Consider the following 26,921-nt stretch of genomic DNA (forward strand, 5'->3'; position numbering starts at 1 on the left):
TATTTGCACTCAATTAATGCAAGGTGGCCAAATGAACAAAATCCCTGAGCCACGTATCTCCTCCGCCCCTCTATATATTCTCCTCTCCAGCTTCATTTCACAGTATAAGTAATTAAACTACGTACATTTTCAGCACAGAAGATCTATGGCTCCGCAAAAGGGTGAGAAGAAAGTCAGCAGTTCCGACGATGAAGTGCACTACCGTGATGTGAGAAAGCGGCCGTGGGGGAGGTATGGGGAGGAGATCATTCAACACGGGAGTGGAGGCAGCCAGAGCATACGACGCTGCCCGCAGGTTCTGTGGCTGGAGGGCTAAAACTTATTTCCCTTCGGAACCCGTGATGGCTGCCAGCCAAAGCAGCACCGTGGAGTCCTCCAAAGGTAAAAAAGCTTCTCCGACGGCTCTGGTCCAGGCCTCAGTCTCGGCAGGCGCGAAGCTATTTCCTTTCCGAGATGGCGAGATCGAGAATGGGTTCATCAAACTCCTCCCCACCGCTGCTGCCTTCGCCGGTTTGAAGATCAACCCCGTGCAGACCAGTATTCTGAAACATAGACAAGAATCCCGAAAGGAAATCGCTGACATGAGGAACGCAATGCAGCGTGTGTCCGTAGCCGCGGATTACACATGCCAATTTGTCCGACAAACAGCGAAACTGACTCGTCCTCACCCCGTTGTCGACGGGGCTCCGGAGGTACCCACCCCTCCAGTCAGTAGCGGAGTCAATCTGGATCTCAAACTCAGCCCATTGACGACGTTTGACTCGGTGGATCTGCGGCATTTTTTCAATGTTTTTCATTCCCCGTAAGAAACGAAAGATCGTGCATCGTGCATGTAGTTTGTAAACAACGGTGATAATTAATATACCAACAAGAAAATTTTCACAAAGGCTGCGATTAAATCGAATCAAAGCAAAGCAAATCCAAACTCCAGTCTCCATTCTCCATTTAAAAGTTGACTTAATTTTCAAATTTATTTCTCATCAGGTAACTTATCAGGTAAGATCTCGCCTGGGTGACTCCAGCGCCCCGTGCATTTTTGCAAGTGTGGTACGGACATTTCAATTAAGATTATTTCATGTTACATTTGGAGTATTTCTCTCTCTGTGATTTGATCAAAAGTTAGTGTTTGTATTATTAACATATATGTCAACTTTTATAAAAATGTTAGAAACTCGGATGATCTAATTACTCACATTTGGACAACCGAACATGCATGAATTGTATATGCTCCTGATATTGCGGTACCACGAGTAGAAGTGGGAAAAATATCGAAAATTTAGGTATATCTCACATACCATATCGACATATACCGAACAAACCAAAATTAACAGTATACGTATACCGTATCAAAATTTTCGGTACGGTATATGATATGTATTTTAAATTTTACCGAAATACTAAAAATTTCACTTATAAATTGGGGTATTTTAAGATTTCAATTTCTATTTTATTGTACTGGGATTCATACTTTAATCCAACAATTTGGGTTTGGACTAAAAAACAAGGATTTCTCGTTTATCTTAAGTCCTCTTTCGTGTATTTGCAGAGTGCCCTAACTCTGACTTTATCCTCCAAACCGAGGAAGCTTTTGCATAGAGTTCGTTGGGAAGAAGCCAAGAATGCAGCAGCATATGTTTGTCTCGCACCATTCTGAATCGCCACGTTGTTCTCCTAGAGTCCCTCACCATCTGGTTGTTCGTTAGGAACAACCAATGTCGGCGCCGCAGTGAGCTTTGAGCAGGGAGAGGGTGCTCGTTAAAGAGCCAAACTTTGATTAGATTCTGGCCTTTATGTATTTATTTGTTCACTAGTAGAATTTTTATGGCTTCATTCTATTCCAGGATATAAGAAATGCTTTATGGCTTCGGGGAATTGAAAGATTCTTGCCTATATGTATTCCTACTGAATGGTAACATAGCCTAAATATATAATGGTGAAATATGCTCTTGTCGAGAGTGTACATCCAAATTAGTCTTTCAATTTAATTTGTACTTTAATTGTGATCAATTTGCGTTGCTAGATGATGAAAAAGGTTTTTTTGTACATATAATTTTGGTATCAATAGCAATTTACCGATTTATACCGAAATTTCGACACGATATCGGCATCCGATGTTTCAATACCGTATCTTTAGGTACGGTATATATTATTGTTTGGAACACTCGGATATACCGTACCGAACCACCCCTAACCACTAGCTCCCACGTATTTGTGCCACTTTACCTTTTTTTAATTACAAATATCGCGTCATTTTTTTTTTGGTCTAAATTCTCTCATAAATATAAGTGTGACATTAAAGTCAAAGACAATTACGTACCAGCGAACAGATTTTATATATATAATTTTTAAGTTTTTGCATTTTCATGAACGTTATATTAAGATTGTAATTAAGAATATATTCAACATTATTGAGGAGCCTCTATCTAGTTTAATTAATTTAAAGAAAATTAATGTTTTTGTATATATCAGTATTTAAATTTAATAAAGCCGATTCTCTCTCGGCCGTATATAAAATTACATAATTTGATGTAAAATTCTCGCATTAGTTCGGATGAGTAATTATTTATTGAAATATATGAGGAATTTATTGCTTCTCAACGATCCTCATTACGATAATTAACTATTTTTTGAACTGATTGAAATATAATTACATGGAATCTCGATCGTGCAAGATTGAAAACCTAACCAAAAAAATATAACTTATAGCAGTACAAATCATGACAAAAACTTGTGTGAGACGATATCACGGGTCGTATTTTGTGAGACAGATCTCTTATTTGAGTCATCTATTAAAAAGTATTACTTTTTATGCTAAGAATATTACTTTTTATTGTGATATCACAGATAAAGATTCGTAAGACCGTTTCACAATAGATCACAAATCAAATATTCAAACGTACGATAATCTGACCCTTTGCCACTTCAAGTATTACATGTGTATTACTGAATATTTATTAAAGGAAAATATCAATTAACTATTTCAGATTATTTTTTGAAGTGGGTTTAATCATTAATGGATTATCAAAAACTCTAGTATATTAGTCAATTTTGTGAGACATATCTTCTATTTGTGTCAACCATGAAAAAATGTCATTTTTTAATATAAATATGACTATGATTCTTACGAATAAAATCCTTGACACCAACAAATTGATGCATCCTGGATATTTCGCCGGTCCACGATTTATAAAACCAAACGGGCTTTTCGATTCGCCCTGGCTTGGCCCAATAATATATTTAGTAATCCGTGGCTTGGTTCTTTATATATTTACAAACGGCCCAAATATTATGAACTTGTTTTGGTTGGGCTTTAACACGTTCCCGATTTAAAAATCTTTAATCTTTTTCATAATATAAAATATAAAAAAAAAGATAAATTTCAGTCACAATAAAGGGTAAATCCAACATTTTATTAACTGCCAATAAAATTCAAATTTAGGCGATAATTTTGATTTCAGATGGTACATGTTACTCATTCGTGGTACACATATTATATAAATTTATATTAAATTATTGGCTAATTTTTTTAAAAAAAAAATTAAAATTTTGTAACACAAATATTAAGAAAACCTACAATTAAAACCTATGTTTTAAAATAGGCTAACATCTATTTGGATATGAATTTTGTCCATGTGAGAAAAACTATATCCTGCATCATAAGGCTAGTGAGACGGCCGGTCCGCCGTTTTAATGGTTGATAAATTATGAATCCAACTTACCTATTTTATGTGAAGATCAATTTTTATGGCGAGATATGTTCGAATTAATTGACCAAATTAATTTGAATAATTAAATCAACTATAGAATATGTACACGAGACATGTTGACTCGCTGCAAATGTGAGGTGAAAAATAATACTTTTGATATGATAAATAATAATTTTCCCCCGAGTCGGATCAGATCGGATAGTAAATTCATCTAAAAAAAGTGATCAGTGAGATCTAATACGATTTTTTGTGTTAATTATATAGTTTTAAAAATTTATAACAAAATTATATTGTATTATATTGGAATAAAGATAAAAATACCATGCACATTCAATGCACACAATTAGCACGTGCAGAGAATGCTGGTTATTTATTGTAAGAAATGGAGTGGAAACTTTGCTGAAGCCTTAAGCCTTTTGGTTTATTGAAAAAAAAAAGGTAATTCTATTTTTTGCGTAAACAAAAAAAAGAACTCCAATTTTTTAAATATTTTATTTAATTAATTAAGATTGTATTTTAAATAAAAATATTGTTAACAACCATTTTTAAATTTATATACGATAATTCACCATTTATTTTTTATTATTTTAGTATAATATATTAATTTATTCCCACCACATACATTTAATTGATAATTCTCCCTTTCATTTTAAATTGGATTTATTAAATTAAATTTTAAGAGAAATTTGCTTATTGGTTTAGCTAAAAACTTGAAAAGACTTTGAGTGAAAGGTGCTATTATAATAATTATTATATATTTATATAAGAATAAATATATATATAATAAAAAATAATAATATGATAATTATTTAGTGTGAATTTCCTGAAATAAATCTTCCATCCAAGAAAGTTACAGCGGCAGTCTTACGAGTCACCTCAGGCGCTGGTACCCAGAGACACCTTTTGCTTCCCCGCCCAAACACCCGCAATGCCCTTATCTTCTGCCGCGGTGTCGCCGTCCCAGACTCAGGCCTCGCCCGCCGGAGGCGATGAAGGCCAAGATGAGATCGAATACGAGTCCGAGTACGAGGAAATAGAAGAAGAAATCGAAGTAGAAGAGGAGGTCGAAGTTGAAGAAGAGGTGGAGGAACAAGTCGTGGAAGGAAACGAAGAAGACGGGGATGAGTCTCAAATTGGCGAAGACTTAACCCCCGTGAGGGAAGAAAATAACCTAGACGGTTTGTTTTCACATTCTTGTTTTTTTGGTGATTCATTGTTTCGGAAATCTTAATCGTGATTGATTTTATTTTTATTTTTAATTTAAATTCATGGGCATCATTGATTTTTCATGGGCTATGTTGCACGGATTCGTTTTTATGGAATTGCATGTTTTTTCTACCCCCGTTGTACGCACGAATTAGGTCTATCACACGTTTTTCTACCCCCACCCCCCCCCCCCCCCCCCCCCCCCTGCATTTTTATTAATCTGTGTGGTTGTTCTGTAAATGCAGTCTCCTCTCAAATCGAGTGTCTGTAATTTATTCATGCTATTAAATATCGAGGAATTATATAATGTGAGTGTGTTTATCCATAGGTTTTCAGAGTTCTTGAAGTGATTCAGAAATTTACTGTCTTAACAAGTATCAACATTTCAATGCTTGCCAAATCCACTTGAGATTCCTTATGCGGGGATTGCTTTACTCTGTATATTATCATATTTTTCTATTGCTTTCAACCTTTTCATCCTTAGAATTAGTTCTTTCCCCTATAGGGCGATACATATGATTTTGAATAGATAAAGTTGATTACTTGCAACACGTGCTTCCCGTGGCCTCGACTATTTGGATTTTTTTTTGCTTTAAAAATTTTTTATGCAACAATCAAGCCACTGTATAGTCATCTTATGCCAAACCGAAGAATTCGTCATCAAGTTTAGCTATTACTTTGAATTACTAAAAATCGATACATCTTGACAACGAATCGGGATTGCTTCTTATAAATCACTTATGTTGTTAGTTATGACATCCTTCTCACTGGTTGCGTAAGATAAGATGTATATTTTGGTAGGGATTCTTTAATATTTATGTGGCTTGACGTGACACATGTACACCAATCACAAATTTTGTAGCCAATCTTTTGTTCTTCCTCAACATTGTTTATGTTTCTCTTTTATAATAGTATTTGAAAAAAATTAAATGAGGTCTAATATAAACCGTGGAAATGAAAAATGGCTACAATCTTCGTAATATGTTCTTTAACGTCTCCAATTAATTGTTGTAAACATGCCTAGACCCACACAGTAATTTATATATGCTAAAAGCATGCCAAGGCACAAGCTGTGGCGAGGCACTGCCCTTCTCACAAGTCAAGGCACATCACTTTAATGAATTTCGTAGCGAATCCCGTTTACTGGCGAGCCTTAAAAGGTCAATCCAGGTTTAGTTAGCCTTCAAAATCACGGTCCTATGTGTGAGTTTTTTTCCTTAAAAAGTTAAATTTTAAAATATTTTTTCCTGTCCCTCTTCGATATGACATGTCTCTTGCTTTACGACTTTCCCATACTCCAGGACAACTATGTGCTTTAGTGCCCCTCATGGCTTTTAACAACCGTGCCTAATATTACCGGCATAGAAAATTTTGTTTTAACTGATTGATGCACTTTTTGTTTGGTTATTTATGAACTTTTCTTTCGATTGACAAAAAAATGAGCTAGTGCTACAAAATCAACGTGCTAGTTCCTCTTACTGTTGGTAACCTCTTGTATGGACAAGAAAACAATAAATCAAACATCTGAACTAAATGAACTCTCATATAGTTCTTGCAACATGTCGGGATTTTATTTGTTTTATGACCGTTATTTTGTATATACAAAAGATGGGGATAAAGATGGGTCTGACCTTGCACGTGACATAATACTGCACTCGGAGTATCTGAAAAATTGAGTGTAGAAATGTTCTAGTGCTCCTTTTAGTCCTTATTGTCCACAAGCAGGAAAAATATATATTGAGATCCGATTTGTGAAAAGACTTCACGCCAAGCAAAGACCATGAAGGACTCGTAAGAATAGGGAAGACATGTAATCAACAGATGTGGAAATGTCGTCTTCCTTAAATCAAAATCATGGATCTATTTCCGGGGAATGGAATATAGATTAGGTTTGGAACCTACTATATTCAGAGCCATCAAGATTAGTATAAGGAATCAGTACCGATGAGTTAATATTGTATCTATGTTTACCAAAAATTAGATATAAAACTCTCAATAGAGTGACTTATTCTATTTTGTCGACGATGTTGTAAATAGTATTAGACATGGATTGACTCGGGAGATTTGTTGAATGTTATGAATACTGATTCTTTAAATCTTGTACTTAGTGAGGCATTATATGTTAATTTGTGGAGGCCATATTTATGCCTCATTGTGATTAGAGCATGCCTGAAAACAGCAGTAACATAGACTCGAAAATATGAAGCTCTTAATTTTTCGGTCTTAACTTGTATTTCGTAATCAGAATACTTGTAGGTTCTGTAAGTTTTTGTTTTCATTTAATATTATTCTCCATGTGGAGTACTTTTCGTTCTAAATCAATTGAAGATTTAACATTATTGACTTCTGTGTTAGTTAATTGCTCTCTATATACAATTGAGAAACAATTACAATTACAGCAAACAAGTCATTGATGTGTAAATTTAATATTTAGTAGATAAAAATATGTTATGGTAATTTCATTTGTTTTTTAAATGTGGTTGTACATTCTCAGATGTGAATTTATCCATTTTAATTTTTTTTTATAACGAATAGCGGTTGGTCTTTATTCTAACAATTTTGTTCTCTTTTCTGCCTTCATTGTTCTGATTGGATCACTTATGGTATTTGCTCGAATACAGTGGCTCCACTATCTAAAAATTATGCCATTAAGTACTATTTTTCTTGATTTATTTATGAACTACTCGATGTAATAATTCCTGAAATGAGTCACATGCTCAACCATTGTTACTATAACATCTCTAACGGTGTTCAATTTCCATATATAAGTTACCCTATAGGAAAATTCCCCAATGAGGCTAATAAAGTTCAGATTCGGACACTTTTCTTCACATAGAAAATATATTTGCCAAACTAAGACGACCTTGGATATCCTAGACAGTGCTGGAAAGTATAACTTCCAAGTCATATATTCTATTAATCATTATAAAACAATCATATTTTCATTCATGAACACCATAAATACATTGGAAACCTTTCTACATGGTTTGACAATTTCCAAATCTATCCATTTCAACCTTAAGGCTAAATCCGTGTATTTTGTTTCCTTCCTTGTAGATACTGATCAAGATATGGAGCTTGAGCAAGATGAAGAGCACTTAAACTTTGATCCTTTGACAATGAGAATGTCCATGGAAAATCCACAAGTTGATATCGCTACAAACCAGGAATTTTGTGGTGCTTTCTTATCTTCGGAGCGAAGAGAAGGGGGACAAAAGGAAGAATTGTGTATCAAGGGTGAGCAACTTGAGTTGATCGTATTCTGGAATATGAAGATTGACTCAAGGAAATTTCAAGAATTCTGCGTTAATATTCCTCCACACTAGTTTATTAGTCATCGTTGAGGTCAACCTTATGAATCACTAGTCTCAACTAATAATTATGATGTTTTTGCAGAAAAATTGACCTCTAGAGACACTGATGCCAAGGCTTGTTTAGATGGAAAGTTGGAAGCGAATGACATAAACAACGAAACATTTTGGAATGAGGGCAATGCTACATTAACAATCACAGATGATTGTAGCCAGAAGGATATTGGTGTTGGTTCTGCTGTAGCAAAGCCTTTTCAGACTTCTGTAAAAGCTGTGATGGTCATGAAAGAAATGCCATCAAGGTACTTTTACCTGATTGTCACAAATTTGATGTTGGATGAGATAGAGGTTTGTGTGTGTGTGTGTCTGTATTATGCACTTAACTAGTTTATTTTAGTCGTCACTGCGAGACTTATGTTCTAATATTGGTTTCTTAGGATGAGTGCTCCACCGGTAACTCCAAGAGATTCATCTTCTGGTGCTGAATTTGACGTTGGGAATAAAAGACCAAGAATTGTGTGTGAGTTTCATGCCAAAGGGTGGTGCATTAGAGGAAAATCCTGTAAGTTCCTTCACATAAACGAAGGCTTAGATGCTGCAGGACAGAAAAGTGAGTTTTTGGACTTTAAAAGTAATATATATTTATTTTGGTATTTTAATATTGAATATTGTCATGAAAATATGTTGCATTTGATTTTCACCAGACTATGGTTTTTTGGCTGTGACAGCTTCTTCCAGTGTGCATATGCTACCACCACAAAGTAGAGATAACCCCGTCAACTGTCAGATTGAGAAATCTGTTGTCCATAAACATGATATGTTGGATGGTGCTCTTGAAGGTAATATACCTGTTGGACTAAACTCATTCTCGGATGATTTCAGCCGCTATACTTCCCCTCCGGTCAAATGCCATTCAGTTGATATAAATAGGGCACTCCATGGAAATTTCTCTGGTGTATTATGCGACACTTATAACAAGTCAAGATTTTTTCCTTCTGGAACCGAGAAAACTGTCAGCAAGAAAAATGACCTCGTGCCTGATTCTCATAGGTTAAACTTACCATTTTATTCCAGACCTCTGGTGCCTTTTGGTTCATCCTCTTGGACCACTAATGCCCTTGGGACTTGGAATACTCTAGAGAACAATCAAGAATATCGTGCTTCCGTATCCTCTTCCTTTAGGAAAAGCCCCTCTCCATTATCTGGTTCTAATTCAGGAAGCAATAACCTCACAAATACACAAACAACTAAGTATAAAACCAAAATTTTCCCTGATGGTTGGGAACCATCTGTTCCATTTCGCCCGTCACATGTTATTACCCAGAATTTATTTCTGAAAGAAAGTCCTTATGATCCCATTCTTGACGGTGTCGTGCAAACAGGTGCCAAAGATGGGCCATTTGAATTTTCTTATTCTGAACCAGGAGTATCTGTTAATAATGCACATTTTCAATCAAATAAATTGCAAAAAGAGAAGCTTTTGGATGTTAATCGTGTCGAAGATACCGGGAAAGCAATCAGATTGAGTTCTAGTTGTGATAATGGACTGAAACTGGATGAACCAAGACACCAGAAGGAACTGCAAATGGATGGATGTGGCCAAAAATATGAGAATGGTATTGATATCCAGAGAGATGAGAACGTGCTGAATGAATCCAAAGCTCTGAAATATTTCCATGCCGCGCTTGTGGAATATGTGAAAGAACTGGTGAAGCCAACATGGCGAGAGGGGCTTATGAGCAAGGATGCTCATAAAATTATAGTCAAGAAGGCAGTTGAAAAGGTTCTGAGCACAGTACAACCGGACCAAATTCCTAACACAGCTGAATCAATTAAGTCATATCTTTCTATATCTCAGGGCAAACTTTCGAAGCTTGTCGAGGTTAGTGTCACGTTCTTGGTATCATTTATTTTTTGAAGACTGATATTGGCAATAGTTTAATCTGTCTGATATTGGCAATAGTTTAATCTGTCTTTGGTGTTTAACATTTGGTCATTATTATTGCAGGGATATATTGAAAAATATGGGAAATTTTGATTCTGCAGAGTTGTTGGTCTTTGTGCAAATCCACGTACTCCTTCAAACGAAGGTTTTGAAGCTTTTCACCCCCCCAACATGTTCTCTTATCGCTTAGACAGCTGATGGGAATGTTTGTTAAAAATATTGTACCGAAGATAGAACTTGAATCTACTCTATAGATGTCGTATCTCTAACTCTAGTTTACAGAGTAATTTTTTGGATAATCAAACTGTATTAATATATCATAGCTTGGGAAAAAAATTGCATAGCTCTAAGCTGCAATAGTTATTGCTGTTTCTTAACAGGCAAATGGCATGATCCAGTTTTATTGCTTCTATATTAAAAATTTTTATTGATAAAAAACTAAACTTTATTATAACAATAAAAGGGTTTAAAATAGAAGCGGATGAGTAATCCGCAAAACACCTGACAAGAGAAGTCGAAAAATCACCATATTGTCATGACCGTATAAATTTCCAATTCCTAACTAAGTCTGAAATAAATAAGTGATTAAACTCTGGCAGCTCAGTCGTCCAAGTCGCAACTCTGAATTTGATCTTCTCTCAGACGTCGTCCACGGACTCCGACGAATCTGTGAAAATTCTATGCTTCTTCTCCAACCATATGACCAAAAAATGCAATGAATTACCAGATACCAGAAGCTCGTAGGCCTTCTCCCGGTGGGAAGGCCTGGTTCCATAATAAACAGGTTCTGTGCTTTACTTGGAAAAGTCAAATCAAAACCCAATACATATACCACTCGAAAAAGAACAATGCACCAATAAACGGTCTTGATTCTCCTCTTGCTTCCGGCATAAGCTACACCATTGCGGGAATAAGACCTATAGCAGACCATTTTTTTTGCAACGAGTCACAAGTTGGCAATTTCCCCAAAGCCACAATCCACAAGAAAAGATATGTGCTTTTCATATATTAGAGTAGTAGGAGAATAAAGGAAAGTTAGAAATCAGGAAAAAAGTCGTAGAAAGAACGAACTGAAAACAACCCGGAAGAATCCCCCCAACCAAACTAGAAAATCCCCATGCCCAATTCCAACTTAATCGTATCTAAGACCCCTAATAGATTACTGAACTCACCTGATTCGATTTTATTTAAATCTCTTCTGAAACGCACATCTATTGAAAGAAAGAATTGACTCGGAGATTGACGACATCTATAAAGTTACGGATCAGTTTGTTAGTTGAGGTGGAGATCTGAAGCAGAGATGGAAAGCGCTCTTTAAACGACGAACCCCCCCCCCCCCCCCCAAAAAAAAAAAAAAAAAACATCTTCCCAAAAACGAATGATATTACTCTCTTTCAGCACCGCCTTATCAATTGATGAAAACCAGGTAAGAACGAGAGATAAATTTTCAAGGGCTTCTAAATGTCGAGTTCCTAGCCAACCTCACGTCCCACCCATTATCTTGTAGACCATAAATGTTCTTGATACTTTTTTCCACACAGACTCCTTTTCCACTGACATCTTTACTACCATTTCCCAAAAAGTGCCTTGTTTCTCAAACAAATATTGCCCAATCCCAGGCCTCCTCTGTCTTTTGGTTTACAAACTTGATCCCACCCAATGAAATGGCAATGCGTCTCCCCGTCTGCTCCGTCCCACAAGAAATCCCTCATCGATTTTTCCATCCTTTTGGCCACCAGAATTGGCACTTTAAAGAGAGACATGAAGTAAGATGGCATCGCTCTTAACACCGACTTTATCAAAGTAAGTCGACCACTTCTTGAGAGAGACGACTTTTTCCAACTTGATAGTGTTTTGGACATTTTGGATACCATGGGTTCCCAAAAGTCCGAAGTCCTAGCATTGTCTCCCAAAGGGGCCCCAAGATACTTAATCGACCAATTCTTTTTTTGCACCCAATTGTTAATGCCAAATTATCGACCTCCTCTTCCGAGAAATTAAGTCTCAGCACAAAGCTTTTTTCCAAATTGATTTTCAAGCCCAATTTAAGATTGAAAGAGTTGAGTATTTCTACTAAAGCCATCATATGCCTCTTTGACTTGACAAAAAAACAAAGTATCATCCGCAAATTGGATGCGAGAAGTTTCTATTTTATCTCTCCCACTGCCATGGCCCTGTCTACCAACCGTCCCAAACCATCGACGACTAGATTAAAAAATAAAATGGATAATGGATCCTTTTGTCTGAGGCCTCTCTCCCCTTTAAATTTTTTCCCGTGGCCTTCCGTTGATAAAGATAAAAAAGGAAAAATTTGAAATGCATCCCATAATCCACCTTCTCCATCTATCTCCAATGTCAGAAATCTCCAATCAACGTTGTCGTATGGCTTTTCCAAATCAACTTTAAGCACCCGTCCTTTTTTTTCGCCAATATTCCTCTAAAATTTCATTCGCGAAAAGGCAACAATTCATAATCTGTCTTCCTTTAATAAAAGCACATTGGTTCTCCGCTATTGTATTACTCATTACTTTCTTCAGCATGTTTGTCAAGACTTTGGCCAAGATCTTATACATGCACGTTGTCAAACTAATTGGTCTAAAGTCATTAACCTTAATCACTTCTTGTTTCTTTGGAATTAGGCAAATGTAAGTTTCGTTTGACCTGTCCGGCCCTGGAGCTTTGGATCCATCGCTATCAAACACCGTCCTTTTAATCTCATACTTCGAAAATAGAGTCTCCAACTCGTCCGCTTCAAGCCTATCTAAGGGACTCCATTCCAACCCATCAAAGCCCTCCCCTATCACTGTTCGATTTCCTATATAGATTCTTGTAGAAAATGATAATGTTCTCTTCAATCTGTCTCTCCTCAGTAACCATAGACCTATCATCCAACTCCACTTTATCTATCATTGATTTGTTCATTCTGTTGTTCAGTAACACATGGAAAAATTTGGAGTTCTGATCCCCTTCCCTCAGTCATCTCCCTTTTGCTTTTTGACTTTCCATTTGGAACTTCTAAGTGACAAAATTTCCAGTTCACAACTTGCGTCCTTCTTTCCTCGTGAAGAAGTTCAGACCAAGCTCCCCCAAGCTCTAACTCATCCAGCTTATTTATCATGCTTACCAACTCCGTGTATCTGACACCCACATCCCTGAAAACCATTCTGTTCCATTTGGATACCTCAACTTTAATCCCTTTGAGCTTCTTCATAAACTTATACCCTTCCCACCCGAGTAACCCCATTGTTCCACCATGACTGAGCTAAATCTTTGAACTTGTGGTGTGACAGCCAAGCATTGGTGTGACAGCCAAGCATTCTCAAATCTGAACGGAGCAGGACCCCAATTCAACTTAGCGATATCAAGCCTCACTGGACAGTGGTCCGATGTAATTTTGGCTAGCACCGGTTGTCTGAAGGTGGGGAAGATGTCCCTATAGAAATGAGATATATGTCTAAGCTGCAACAAATTGGATCGGCCCTAAAATTTGACCACATGTACTTTGTGTTCAATAATGGGGGGTCTTGAAGTCCCAACTCCCCTATCGAATTGTCAAAACACGACATGCTCATGGTGTTTGAGAGGTTATTAATCTTTTCTCCCGTGTTTTTGACCACATTAAAATCACCTTCCAGGCACCATTCGTCACCACTGATAGAATTCAAGCCTGCTAATTTGTCCTAGAATAACTCTCTTTCTTGGCTTAACCGGTCCGTAAATGGCTGAGAACCACCATTTGATCTCTTCATTCCAATGAATTTCAATTGAAACCGAAAATGCCCCTATCAAATTATCGCTGACCACCACCACTCTAGGATCCCACATCACTAGAATACCCCCGGATCTTCCAACCGATGGTAGACGGACCCAATCAACAAATCTGGACTTCCACAAACTTGCAATGAACCGTTTGTCCACCTGTTGTTTCTTGGTTTCTAAAAGCACCACTATATCCGGTTTTTCCTTACGTATGACAGTGCGAACTAATTCCCTCCTTCTTGTTGCCCTTTTTCCCCTGATATTCCAAGAGCAAATTTTCATAACAATGCATTGGGACCCTTCGAAGTTGAGCATTGCTCGTAGTTAATTCCGCACTTTAATTTATAAAGTTCTCTACTTAAATCAGTCGATTTCTTAACCCCTTCCCAACAATTTCCATCTGTATAAACTCCATGGATCTCCTTTTCGGCACACGGATTATTCTACACCTCAGCCCCTTTGGAAATTACTCTCTCGGAACTTGACTTGTCATCTACCCTCGCTGTTCCTCCTCCTAATATATCAATAGAGAACCTAGGACAGAAAACGACGCAGGTAGAATAGAATGAAGCTTAAAAGAGTGGTTAAGAATTGGAGATTGAAAACCGGTTAGTACCTGCCCACGTTAGGTTTCGCGTTTTCATATTGAAGTGGCCCGATATTAGACGTAAGCCCCTTTGATGGTGAAAACAGCCCCACCATAACCGCTGCCTCTTCTGTGGGATTAGCCGACTCCTCTGATTTGTAAAAAACTTGACTATCAGACTATGACGAATCGAAGTCTACCTCAAGCAAATCATCTTGTGAATCATTGAACTCGGTTTTTACTCTGTCATCCAAATCATCTACGCCCAGCTTACTACTGTCCTCCTGGTTCAAAAGGCCTGAATTTGGTATCCCACCTTCACCGTGGACATCCTTGTCCTCAATAATGCCTCTATTTTGTCTTCTGCGATAGATTTTCCCATAAGTAGGCAGTAGTTTATTATTGCTCGCAACACCCACCCTAGTATCTTGCTCCTCAGCGTCTCTATTAGTCATGGAATGAATTGGTGAGCTTCTGAATTTTGTGACCTCTTTTGGGACGACTTTTCTCAAGATCTTGATCACCTTACCCACCAATGGTGATGCCGACGTCGCGCTCTTTTCTGCTGCTCGTCTTTGTTGTTCCTTCGAAGGCATAGACCCCCGTACGTCTTCCATCCTCTCCCGTTTGTTACCATATCCGAATCCTATCTTCCTGTCTTCCGTGCTTGTTGTTTGATCTAGTATGACCCCCGATTCGTTCTTCCTTTTGATAGGGCAGCTGGTGGAGTCCGCCTTTTCTATTTGTTTCCTGCAAATGTTTGCGTTACCCCACCCCGCCAAGGTCCTCTTACCATTAATCACAATCTGGGCATATGTTTGCCGTTCATAGTGCTCATAAGCTATAAGGTCGAATGATTCAATCTGAATTCGAATAACTATATTCCCCCCATCCAATGGAATCTGCCTTCTGCTTTGAATAAACCCTCCTTCGGTGCCTTCACCTTGATTTTAGCTGCCCCAAGATCTCGGAAAAATAATGTATCCGCACTAATGTCCATCAAGCCCCCACAATGATCCTCAATAATTTTGAAAGTATCCGGCGACCATAAATTCCAAGGTAACCCAAAGTCTCAATCCAACTGTTGCAACATTTGTCTACCATATCTGACGTATTAATATCTGGTCTCCACTCCTCAAATGTGAAATGCCAAAGACACCCCAGTGTCGAAGAATTCTCTTTTCAGCTTTAGGTAGTATGAGAACTCAGCCAAATTGGAGGGCCTCCATACCGCTTTGTTAGCTTGAAACGGAAATAATTCTACCATCTTGTTTGCAGAGTTCCCAAGAGCAAACTGAATTTGCTTCCAAGAGATGTTCACCCTACCTTTGGTAACAATGAGTGCTTCATGCCACTTCCTATCCATCCTTTGCCTACCACTGTCCTCCATAACTTTCAGCTGCCCTCGGTTAGGCTCCCTCTCAATTATTCTATCATCCTGATGTACGATGTTAAGTCTCATCGGGATTGAACCGTGATCTAGGATAGGATGTTGGACCCTCCTCTGAGAACTCCTTGACAGCAGCTCCCAAGGTGTTCGATATGCTTTTTCATCCTCCTGAGTTGTAGCCGCTGGACACAATGGTTATTTGCTTTCTGCCATCATACTAAACTTGGACACCTCAAAGACTCGTCCACACTTGTTTGTAAATCTCTGTCTTGTGAAGACCGCGTTCATGCCCCTATATCGATAAAAATCCGAGCATGAATAGGGAGTGTTGATGAAGTCCTTAAATCTTAGGCTGATCGAGCGTGCTTCCTCTAGGTCTAAATCCAGCATATAACTTGAGTTCGTAGTTATTTCAGACCACCATATCGAGAAGCCCCCATTTCCCAATCTCAGCATAAACACTTTATGTTCAATCTTAATCACTTCATCCCGAGCTTCTAGCCTAGAGACAGGGGGCATTCTCCTACCGCTCTTTGCGTACATTTCCTAACAAGGTTAAGATCGGTTATTCGGATACAAGAGCAAACAGCAAGAAAGTTCCAGCACCAAGTGTGAACGGCGTACGCCAAGAACAAAGGAAGAAGGTCGCCGGAGATAGGCGGGACTGAAGGCTAGAAAGGGAACAAGAACAAGGCAACAGAATAAACCCGACTAGAAAAGGACGAACACGGTGGGGATGAAGAAAAGTTTCCGATGGCCGGCGGTCGGTGCCGGGGCCAATGGTGAAGGTGCGGTCGACGTTGGTTAAAAGCAAGAGGCACTGGTTGGAGAAGAGAAGTGGCCAAGGGAGCGAAAATCACTCGAAGGAGAGAGCATTTTGAAAAATTCTCTCTCTAGGGCTCAAGTCAAAAGGCAAGAACACAATTTATGCACACTATGTTTTTACCTTGACATGTCTATTGCTTCTATATTAATGACTTCTGGTGGATGCTTGTCTGCACTTAATCGGACCTTGAATATTCATGTCATTGTCAAGTTATCTGAAGTTGAAATGTATATAATATCTTGATCTATGCAGTTGATTCTGATTGATGTGATGTTCGTTTATAGCTTAACTAATTAAATCCACATCTGTATATTGTGAAAGCTACTTTATTTCATGTTTTGTGTTGCCAAGTGATAGTACCATGCATACTATGGACAATGTTACCTCTTTTTTGGACCTACATATGTGTACATGTGAATTAATATTCTGCTGAACTCGAATTTATGAAAACTATTAAAGGAGGAAGAAAGGGTTCTGTTATGACCTCACAACACAATCCCTTTAAACGAGTAAATAATTTGTTGAAGAGATCTTTAATTGAGTGAGATACTTATTTTGTAGATCATTTTCTCTAGAATAACTTGAGATTCACTGCTGTGACTAACCTGTCTGTCAAAATGCCCACACACAGAAAGAGCTTGTGTCTGATATTCTGATTTGAAAAATGTGCCACTACAGAGGTGCTATTGTACAAAACTAAGACATCCTTCGAATATTAAGGAGTCAACTCAACTTTTAATTAGGAACAGAACTGAACATATGAAATGCCTAAGCTTGCAACTGTGCTGGCCGTGTTTGTTATAGAATGACCACGCTCATTGAACTACGAGGCTGGAGACAATTATCAAAAGGAGGCTATCTAGGCCACCATTCTAAAATGAATTGTGTACTTGGTTTGGAGAAAATAGTATAAGAATGATCTGTTGAAACCTCAACTCTGGGTACGCAGCTGATGCAATCTTATATCTAAATATGTTGAAACAAATTAACATGTTAAAAGTCGGAACATGCCTTAATGACGTGGGATGAAGCTGGCTATTTGTTGTCCTATTCTTTCCTAGGTGTGGTTGGACAATGGTGCTACAGTTCACTTGAATATCTTTTGCCCAAAATTTTGCATTAAGGTGCGTTTCTCATTTGACCCTTTAAATTCGCTAAATAGTTTCAACTTCTGAGATTTGACTGATCCGTATCTGATCATCTCCAGTGGCCTCTCATTGGTGACAATATGTCTTCTACATCTATCTTGTTTGGAACTTGAGGTTGATTGGATTGCATTTTGTAGGAGCTGACCGTTAGGAAACAACTTATTTTCCAACCATGGAGCCAAAGCCAACCTCCGGTTCATGATTATGCTTTTTTGCTTCTTCTTTTGAGTTGTTGAATGCAAATGCTCCCCGGATGGCAAATTCTTGTCTTGAACAAGTGCAAACCATGAGCAATTCAGTACAGGCACCGTCTGCGGTTATGTCCGGGTACATTTTCTTTGGCCTACTGGTATTCTGTTACTGATAATCTTACTAGATTTTCTTTGGGATTTTATATGCTAGAGATTGAATGCCGCTGTGGTTATTTGGCTTTCTATAGTTCAAATGTTGTTAGTCTTGAGGATAATTCTTTTTGCAGGTGCATTGATTTCTTTTTACTTTTTCCAATTTTTGAAGAGAAAAAATAGTAAGCAACAATTATCTAGTGGATTTGTATGATGTTGATGTGGGATACTCGAAAAAAAGGAACTTGGTATTGACCTCAACTTCAACTATTGTTGTGCACCTTTGAACTCACTTGATTTTTTTTTTCTTTAGAGCAAATTTAATGTCTTTTTGGATGCTTGCATCGTGTTTACTTTTTGAAAGGGACAAAAGCAAGTAATGTTTTTATTTTTTGGAAAATGATTAGGGTGGAAGAAATTTATGAATGAATTTGTAATATTATTTTTATACATTGCAGATTATGTAGGATTTCGTTTGGCAAATACTGTTAAATTGCGTGTAATTTTACAAGTGTGGGTCACGATCAGAAGCGAGAAAACCTAAAATCTAAAGTTCAGCATATTTGGAGTATTAGTATATATTATAATTCTAGAGCTTTTTTGGGTGAATATTATCTTGTCACGTTGAATTTTACTAGCTTCGTAATAAATTTTAGATTGAACATATTATAAATCTAGAGGCGTGTCAGGATTTTATTTGTTTTATGACTATTATTTTGTATATACAAAAGATGGGGATAAAGATGGGTCTGACCTTGCACGTGACATAATACTGCACTCGGAGTATCTGAAAAATTGAGTGTAGAAATGTTCTAGTGCTCCTTTTAGTCCTTATTGTCCACAAGCAGGAAAAATATATATTGAGATCCGATTTGTGAAAGGACTTCACGCCAAGCAAAGGCCATGAAGAACTCATAAGAATAGGGAAGACATGTAATCAACAGATGTGGAAATGTCGTCTTCCTTAAATCAAAATCATGGATCTATTTCCGGGGAATGGAATATAGATTAAGTTTGGAACCTACTATATTCAGAGCCATCAAGATTAGTATAAGGAATCAGTACCGATGAGTTAATATTGTATCTATGTTTACCAAAATTAGATATAAAACTCTCAATAGAGTGACTTATTCTATTTTGTCGACGATGTTGTAAATAGTATTAGACATGGATTGACTCGGGAGATTTGTTGAATGTTATGAATATGGATTCTTTAAATCTTGTACTTAGTGAGGCATTATATGTTAATTTGTGGAGGCCATATTTATGCCTCATTGTGATTAGAGCATGCCTGAAAACAGCAGTAACATAGACTCGAAAATATGAAGCTCCTAATTTTTCGGTCTTAACTTGTATTTCGTAATCAGAATACTTGTAGGTTCTGTAAGTTTTTGTTTTCATTTAATATTATTCTCCATGTGGAGTACTTTTCGTTCTAAATCAATGGAAGATTTAAAATTATTGACTTCTGTGTTAGTTAATTGCTCTCTATATACTCCAGATTATCGTTATCGTTCCCTTTCCTTTTGCTTCCCGTTTTCCCGTTTTTTCTTGTCGTTGGTATGATTCCGTCACTCGTTGGGAGCAGGAGATCTGGTTTTATTGGCCCCAAGATTCGAACCTGGGAAGAAACGGTCAAGATCGAGTTTAAAATATTCTCCTTGAGGATAGGGACTGGAGGTAGATCGATTTGGTGGTCTGAGAGAACCAAGAAATCAGAATATATGATGGACTTCGATTTTGAGGAGGCACGCTGGATCAGCCTTAGGTTTAAAGATTACTTTCTATCGTTCAGAACAGGCTCGAATTTCCATCGGTATAGAGGAAGGAATGCAGTTGTTACCATTCAGGCCTTTGACAATAAAAGAGGAAAATTCCTAGAGCTTTCCAAATATAATATGCAGGGCAGAAGACAGATTACAGTTGTTCCTAGCGGATTCAAATTAGAGGGGTGGGTAAAATTATCAGATGCTTTGGATAAACTGATGACAGGGACTCTCCAGAGGAGGTATTCAAGCAAAAATTGCGTTCAAGGAGCTGCCCAGGCATTGCCTAAGATAATTCGGAAAGACGAGAGTGTTTTGGGGAAGAATGGCGACAGTGGGATGGCAACAAATTCGGCATGCTGTGATAATGTGAGATTGAAGAAGACATGGAATGAATCAATCATTGTGACCAGAGGCAGAGTTAATTCCTCATGGGAGCTAATTGAAAAAGTGCTTGGTATAGAAACAAAACGGAAAGTTGAGTTATTCCCGTTTCAAGCCAATAAAGCGTTATGGTGGCCTTCCAATATGCAAGAGTTCTCCACTTTTATTAATTTGAAAAAAGGGTTCTTTAATTTCGGAGTGATTCTGGAATTTGAAGGTTGGTCACAAGATATTAATTCGACAGCGTCGGTAGAAAGTTGTTGTAATAGTTGGATATGTATTACTGGATTACCGTGGGATTTATGGAAGCCCGCTACATTTAAAGTAATTGGCGAGCATTGTGGTGGTTTGCTGGCAATTAACACTGACACTCTACACTTCAGAGTTCTTGGGGCAGCTAAAATTAAGGTAAAGGGGACTCAAGGAGGTTTCATAAAAACTAAGATGGATATTTCGTTGGAAGGGAGGCTTACGGAGATAGGAATTAGGGTTGAATCCTTTGATACTAAGGGATATGAACACTATGATAGACAGACATATGCTCAAGTAGTAGTGAATGGGAGAAAAATTTTGGCGGGTTGGGGCAATAACAATATCTATAAGACATTATCAACCCTGGAGAAACCAATAACTGAGACAGCAGCTGAAAAGTCTATACAGGTCAGTGTACATGGCCAAGATACTAGTGAGACAGAGTTAAGAGGACAACACGGATCAGGAGGACCAAGAGATAGGTTGGTGGAGACCAGCGGGATCATCAATTCAAATGAACAACAAAAAACTACAGGAGAGAAAACAGAGGCCACTAATCATTCTCAGGGGAGAAAGGTGATCAAGATATTGAGTAAGGTTGATCCAAAAGACGCATCAAAATTCAGAAGAACTTCAATTGATTCCCTGAATAACCAGCACGGTGATGACATGGACACTACAGTTGAAGCTGAGAGGATTCGCTCAGATGGGAATAAATGCTTCAAAACATACTGCAGAAGAAGTAAAATGAAAGGAGAGAAGACGGGCAACACCAAACGAAATGTTAGCGGGATTCACAAAGATCCTGAACTCGATCTTTCGGAAGAATTTGAAGATTTGGTTTGTGACGATTCTCAAGACGAATTGCAAGATGCGGAGCTTGAGTATATGGAATCTGAAAGCAATGGTTCAGCCAGCTACGAAGAATCTGTGAACGCTGAGGAAGATACTCCTGATCTGGAGAGGCTGTTTGAATCGACGGAGGGAGACGACTCATGCAATTATCTGCCTGAAAAATCGAAACCTATAGTGGGACAGGTATTTAAAGGTATCCAATCCTCCATTCTTTCTCAATCCTTTTCACTTAATGCCTTTTTTCCATCATCATTTTCAGCATTAGGTTTATCTACCGGTATATTAGGGGGGGGGGTGGGGTAGGACTGGTTGTTGGAAAGCCGGGCTGTGATAGAGATACAATGAAGGGGGCTGGGGGGGAGAAATTTGTTGATCAGGCAAGCAAGGAGGTAGGTAAGTGTAGAGATGAGGATTGTCAATCAGGGGATAAGCAGCCATGCGAGTCCTATGCGAAGGAGTGGTTGAGGAATATCAGAGTCACTAGTGATCATAGAGGTGATCAACTGAAGGGATCCAGTGTGTTTTTATGTTAATTCTAACTTGGAATATAAGAGGGGGAGGGGCACTGAGAAGAAGACAAATGGTTAAGATGGTTATTCGACATGCAAGACCGGATATTGTGGTTCTTTTAGAAACTAAAAAAGAAAAGGTGGATAGGAAATTCATTGCAAGTGTTTGGAAGTCAAGGTTTGTTGATTGGGTATGTCTTCCCTCGGTTGGAACATCAGGGGGGATTCTCATCATGTGGGATCCCCGGGGAGTTTCAGTTACTAATAATTTGATTGGGGAGTATTCGGTATCAATTGAGATTAATCGGAATGATGGGGCAGTTTGGTGGTTCTCGGGAATTTATGGACCTGTTAAACCGTCGATGAGGGAATTCTTTTGGGATGAATTAGCGGGTTTGAAGACGATTTGTGGGAACAATTGGTGTCTAGGAGGGGATTTTAATGTTGTGAGGAATTTGGGGGAGAAAATGAACAGTCAATCAGTAACTACAAGCATGTGCTGTTTTGATGGTTTGGTAGAAGAATTGGAACTCCACGACCCACCGCTGTTGAATGCAAAGTTCACGTGGTCAAATTTTAGAGAGGTACCCATTTGCTGTCGCCTTGACAGATTCTTTTTCTCGGGGGGTTGGAGTTCTTTATTCCCATCGGTGAGACAAACGGTTTTACCAAGAATTACATCGGACCATTGTCCAGTTTTGCTAGATACAACTAAGCTGAAATGGGGTCCCATTCCTTTTAGATTTGAAAATGCTTGGTTGTCATACCCAAAATTCAAAGAACAAGTGAGTTCATGGTGGACAGAAGGGGTTTTTCAGGGATGGGAGGGTTATAACATCATGCAGAAATTACGGCACACTAAGAAAAAAGTTTCTATTTGGAACAGACAAGTCTTTGGAGATGTAGGGGTAAGATTACAAGAGTTGAGCAGCAGGATTCAGTGGTTGGATGGGATTGAGGCGGGAGGTCAGTGGTCAGACGAGTTAAATAAAGAAAGAAAGGAGGTGAGGTGCGAGTTGGAGACAATGACATTCAGAAAATTCCAGATACAAAGTCAGAAAGCTAAGGTTAAGTGGATAAGAGATGGGGACCAAAATTCTAAATTTTTCCACAAACTATTGACACATAGAAGAAACAGGTCATTCATAGACCGAGTGGAGTTGGATGATGGAAGTGAGATCACTGATGGCATTCAGATTGAACAAGAAATTTTAAAATTCTATGGATTACTGTTTAAGAATTCGGTAAATGAGGGAGGGTGTGGTGAGGATTTAATGTTGGCCCTAAATGGTTTGAATTGGTGTCCGTTATTGAATGTCGAAGCAGAAGAGCTGGAAAAACCTTTTGTAGAAGAGGAGATCAAAAGAGTGGTTAATGACAGTGATGGCTCAAAAGCTCCAGGACCGGATGGATTCACAATGGCTTTCTTTCAAGATAATTGGGACACGGTGAGAGTGGATTTGATGAGAGTGTTTGCTGAATTCTTTGAAACTGGGATTATTAATGGAATTACCAATGAGACTTATATCTGTCTTATTCCAAAGAAAGAAGATGCGAGAAAAATCAATGACTTTAGACCAATCAGTTTGATTACGAGTTTGTATAAGATATTGGCTAAGGTGTTGACGAATAGATTGAAGAAAATTTTGGGTGCAACCGTGGCTGAGAATCAATGCGCATTCATCAAAGGCAGACAGATTTTGGATTGCTGCCTTATAGCCAACGAGGTGGTGGAAGAATATCGTCGCAAGAAAAAGAAGGGCTACCTGCTGAAAATAGATTTGGAGAAGGCGTATGACAAAGTTGATTGGAAATTCCTTGATTACGTGCTTCGAATGAAAGGTTTTGGGGAGAGATGGCGTAGGTGGATAAGGGGATGTGTTTCTAGCGTATCGTTTTCGATCATTATCAATGGCAAACCATGTGGAAAAATAAAAGGGGAAAGAGGGCTAAGACAAGGGGACCCTTTATCACCGTTTCTTTTCAATCTAGTTGTCGATGTGTTGGGGAGGATGGTGGACAGGTCGAGGGAGGCAAAGGTATTAATGGGATTAGAAGTTGGGAAAGAAAAATTGGAAATTACTCATTTGCAATTTGCGGATGACACTTTGTTTTTCGCAAATTCGAGCAATGATGTGGAGGCATTGATGGACATAATCGATCGGTTTGGCGGTATTTCTGGACTGAAAATTAATCTTGCGAAGAGTGTTGTGTTGGGAATGAATTGCGCGGAAGACGAGGTTAAAGATTTGTCTATGTTGGTGGGTTGTAGAAAAGAGTGTTGGCCTATACGGTATCTTGGGGTACCTTTGGGAGGGAACCCCAACAAAGTGGAATTCTGGGAAGTTGTTCTATCAAAAATGTCCAAGAAATTGGCAAGTTGGAAAAAGGGGTTCCTTTCGAGAGGTGGTCGATCAATTTTGATCAAAGCCGTACTTTGTGCTTTACCTTCTTATTACATGTCACTCTTTAAGGTTCCAATAAAGGTGGCATCAATGATGGAGAAAATGATGAGGGATTTTTTGTGGGATGGAGATGTTGGAGATAAACACTATCATGTGGTCGGATGGAAACAAGTGTGTAAACCAAAGGACAAAGGTGGTTTGGGAGTGGGGGATATTTGTCTCAGGAACAAGGCATTGCTTGGGAAATGGTGGTGGAGAGGGTCGGTGGAAAAAGGCTCGATGTGGAAAAAAGTAATCAAAAGCATCTATGGATTACAGGAGAATGGATGGGATTTGGGGTTGGCGGATAGAGTGACATTCAGAAGCCCCTGGAAATTCATTTCTCGGTCTTACCAGGCTTTCCATCAACTTGTCAGGGTAGTGCCTAAGCAGGGTAATCTTATTCGTTTCTGGGAGGATATTTGGGAGGGAGATGTCTCGTTTAGGGTAAGATTTCCTTCCTTGTTTCGTATTTCTGTTTCTGTCAATCTTCCTATCAATCAATTCTTAGATGTCGTCAACCGTGGGGGGGGGGGATGGTTCTATCATTTGGGATGTCAGATTTAGAAGAGATCTTACAGAGGAAGAGGTTCGAGAATTTTCAGATTTAATGTGTGTCCTAGATAGGGTCAGATTGAACTTGGGTATTGAGGATTATAGAATCTGGTTGGGAGATCCTTCGGGGTTGTTTTCGGTTAGTTCCTTTTATAATTCCTTCTTTTCTATTTCCGATTCCAAGTCTGTTTGTTGTTTTAATAATATCTGGAAAATACACGTCCCACAAAAGATTAAGATTTTCTCGTGGATCGTGGCATTGGGGAAGCTTCCTACGTCAGATTCTATGCAAAAAAGATGGAAGAATTGTTTTCTCAGTCCTCAGTGGTGCTGTTTATGCCGGAATGCTGACGAGAATCAGGATCATTTGATGTTGCATTGCTCTTTCCACGGGTTTATGGTCCAGAGTTTTACAAGAGTTGGGCTTTCAATGGGCAACTCCGAGGCAAGCAAAAGATCTATTTACTTTGGAAGTCGGCAATCGATTGCACAAAAGGCTTGGCAAATTCTGGAGATTGATTATCCATTTTGTTTTCTGGTCATTGTGGCTGGAAAGGAACAAAAGAATATTTGAAGATGATGCGGATTCAGTCGAACAAGTATGGGACAAATTGAAATACAGAATCGCAGCTTGGGCAGCAAATTTGAAAGAGTATCGGCACTTAGGAATCTCTGAATTAATTAGGGACTGGAATTATGTGTCTTTGTGATAGTGTTGCTAAGGAAAATGGGTTACTGTAAAATAATATTGTAATGTAGCGGTCTTTAGGGGCTGGCTTTGCTAGCACACATAACTGTGATGCGGATTTCTTATCCGCACTAAGGATGTAACCTAAATTATCTTAATATATCTAGTTTCTTATCAAAAAAAAAAAAGAAACAATTACAATTACAGCAAACAAGTCATTGATGTGTAAATTTAATATTTAGTAGATAAAAATATGTTATGGTAATTTCATTTGTTTTTTTAATGTGGTTGTACATTCTCAGATGTGAATTTATCCATTTTAATTTTTTTTTATAACGAATAGCGGTTGGTCTTTATTCTAACAATTTTGTTCTCTTTTCTGCCTTCATTGTTCTGATTGGATCACTTATGGTATTTGCTCGAATACAGTGGCTCCACTATCTAAAAATTATGCCATTAAGTACTATTTGTCTTGATTTATTTATGAACTACTCGATGTAATAATTCCTGAAATGAGTCACATGCTCAACCATTGTTACTATAACATCTCTAACGGTGTTCAATTTCCATATATAAGTTACCCTATAGGAAAATTCCCCAATGAGGCTAATAAAGTTCAGATTCGGACACTTTTCTTCACATAGAAAATATATTTGCCAAACTAAGACGACCTTGGATATCCTAGACAGTGCTGGAAAGTATAACTTCCAAGTCATATATTCTATTAATCATTATAAAACAATCATATTTTCATTCATGAACACCATAAATACATTGGAAACCTTTCTACATGGTTTGACAATATCCAAATCTATCCATTTCAACCTTAAGGCTAAATCTGTGTATTTTGTTTCCTTCCTTGTAGATACTGATCAAGATATGGAGCTTGAGCAAGATGAAGAGCACTTAAACTTTGATCCTTTGACAATGAGAATGTCCATGGAAAATCCACAAGTTGATATCGCTACAAACCAGGAATTTTGTGGTGCTTTCTTATCTTCGGAGCGAAGAGAAGGGGGACAAAAGGAAGAATTGTGTATCAAGGGTGAGCAACTTGAGTTGATCGTATTCTGGAATATGAAGATTGACTCAAGGAAATTTCAAGAATTCTGCGTTAATATTCCTCCACACTAGTTTATTAGTCATCGTTGAGGTCAACCTTATGAATCACTAGTCTCAACTAATAATTATGATGTTTTTGCAGAAAAATTGACCTCTAGAGACACTGATGCCAAGGCTTGTTTAG

The 26,921-nt window shown here is 38.2% G+C and overlaps 1 protein-coding gene across 3 annotated transcripts; it reads left to right on the forward strand.

The window, feature by feature from the left end:
• Positions 1-4,537: 4,537 nt before the first annotated feature.
• Positions 4,538-26,720, forward strand: LOC140821879 (protein FRIGIDA-ESSENTIAL 1-like). 3 transcript variants are annotated; one of them, XR_012115853.1, is made up of 9 exons: positions 4,538-4,885; positions 7,971-8,150; positions 8,310-8,526; positions 8,662-8,834; positions 8,953-10,106; positions 10,233-10,314; positions 17,792-17,854; positions 18,016-18,205; positions 26,541-26,720. XR_012115853.1 is itself a non-coding variant. In XM_073182549.1 (6 exons), exons 1-6 carry the CDS (start codon positions 4,636-4,638, stop codon positions 10,260-10,262), a joined length of 2,004 nt encoding a protein of 667 aa, XP_073038650.1. In that variant the 5' UTR covers positions 4,538-4,635; the 3' UTR covers positions 10,263-10,788. The 3 variants fall into 3 exon arrangements, 1 of the variants encoding a protein (XP_073038650.1); XR_012115854.1 differs by lacking the exon at positions 17,792-17,854; XM_073182549.1 differs by lacking the exons at positions 17,792-17,854; positions 18,016-18,205; positions 26,541-26,720 and having other exon boundaries at positions 10,233-10,788.
• Positions 26,721-26,921: the final 201 nt, after the last annotated feature.

This window comes from Primulina eburnea, chromosome 2 (assembly GCF_022965805.1).
Source record: "Primulina eburnea isolate SZY01 chromosome 2, ASM2296580v1, whole genome shotgun sequence".
Classification (NCBI taxonomy): domain Eukaryota; kingdom Viridiplantae; phylum Streptophyta; class Magnoliopsida; order Lamiales; family Gesneriaceae; genus Primulina; species Primulina eburnea.

What these genes read in the sequence shown, in the direction of transcription:
- LOC140821879 (XM_073182549.1), top strand. Translation starts at nt 4,636, where the DNA reads ATGCCCTTATCTTCTGCCGCGGTGTCGCCGTCCCAGACTCAGGCCTCG. An exon ending in GGAAGAAAATAACCTAGACG is followed by an intron (nt 4,886 to 7,970) that starts GTTTGTTTTCAC and finishes CCTTCCTTGTAG; the next exon opens with ATACTGATCAAGATATGGAG. An exon ending in AACTTTCGAAGCTTGTCGAG is followed by an intron (nt 10,107 to 10,232) that starts GTTAGTGTCACG and finishes TTATTATTGCAG; the next exon opens with GGATATATTGAAAAATATGG.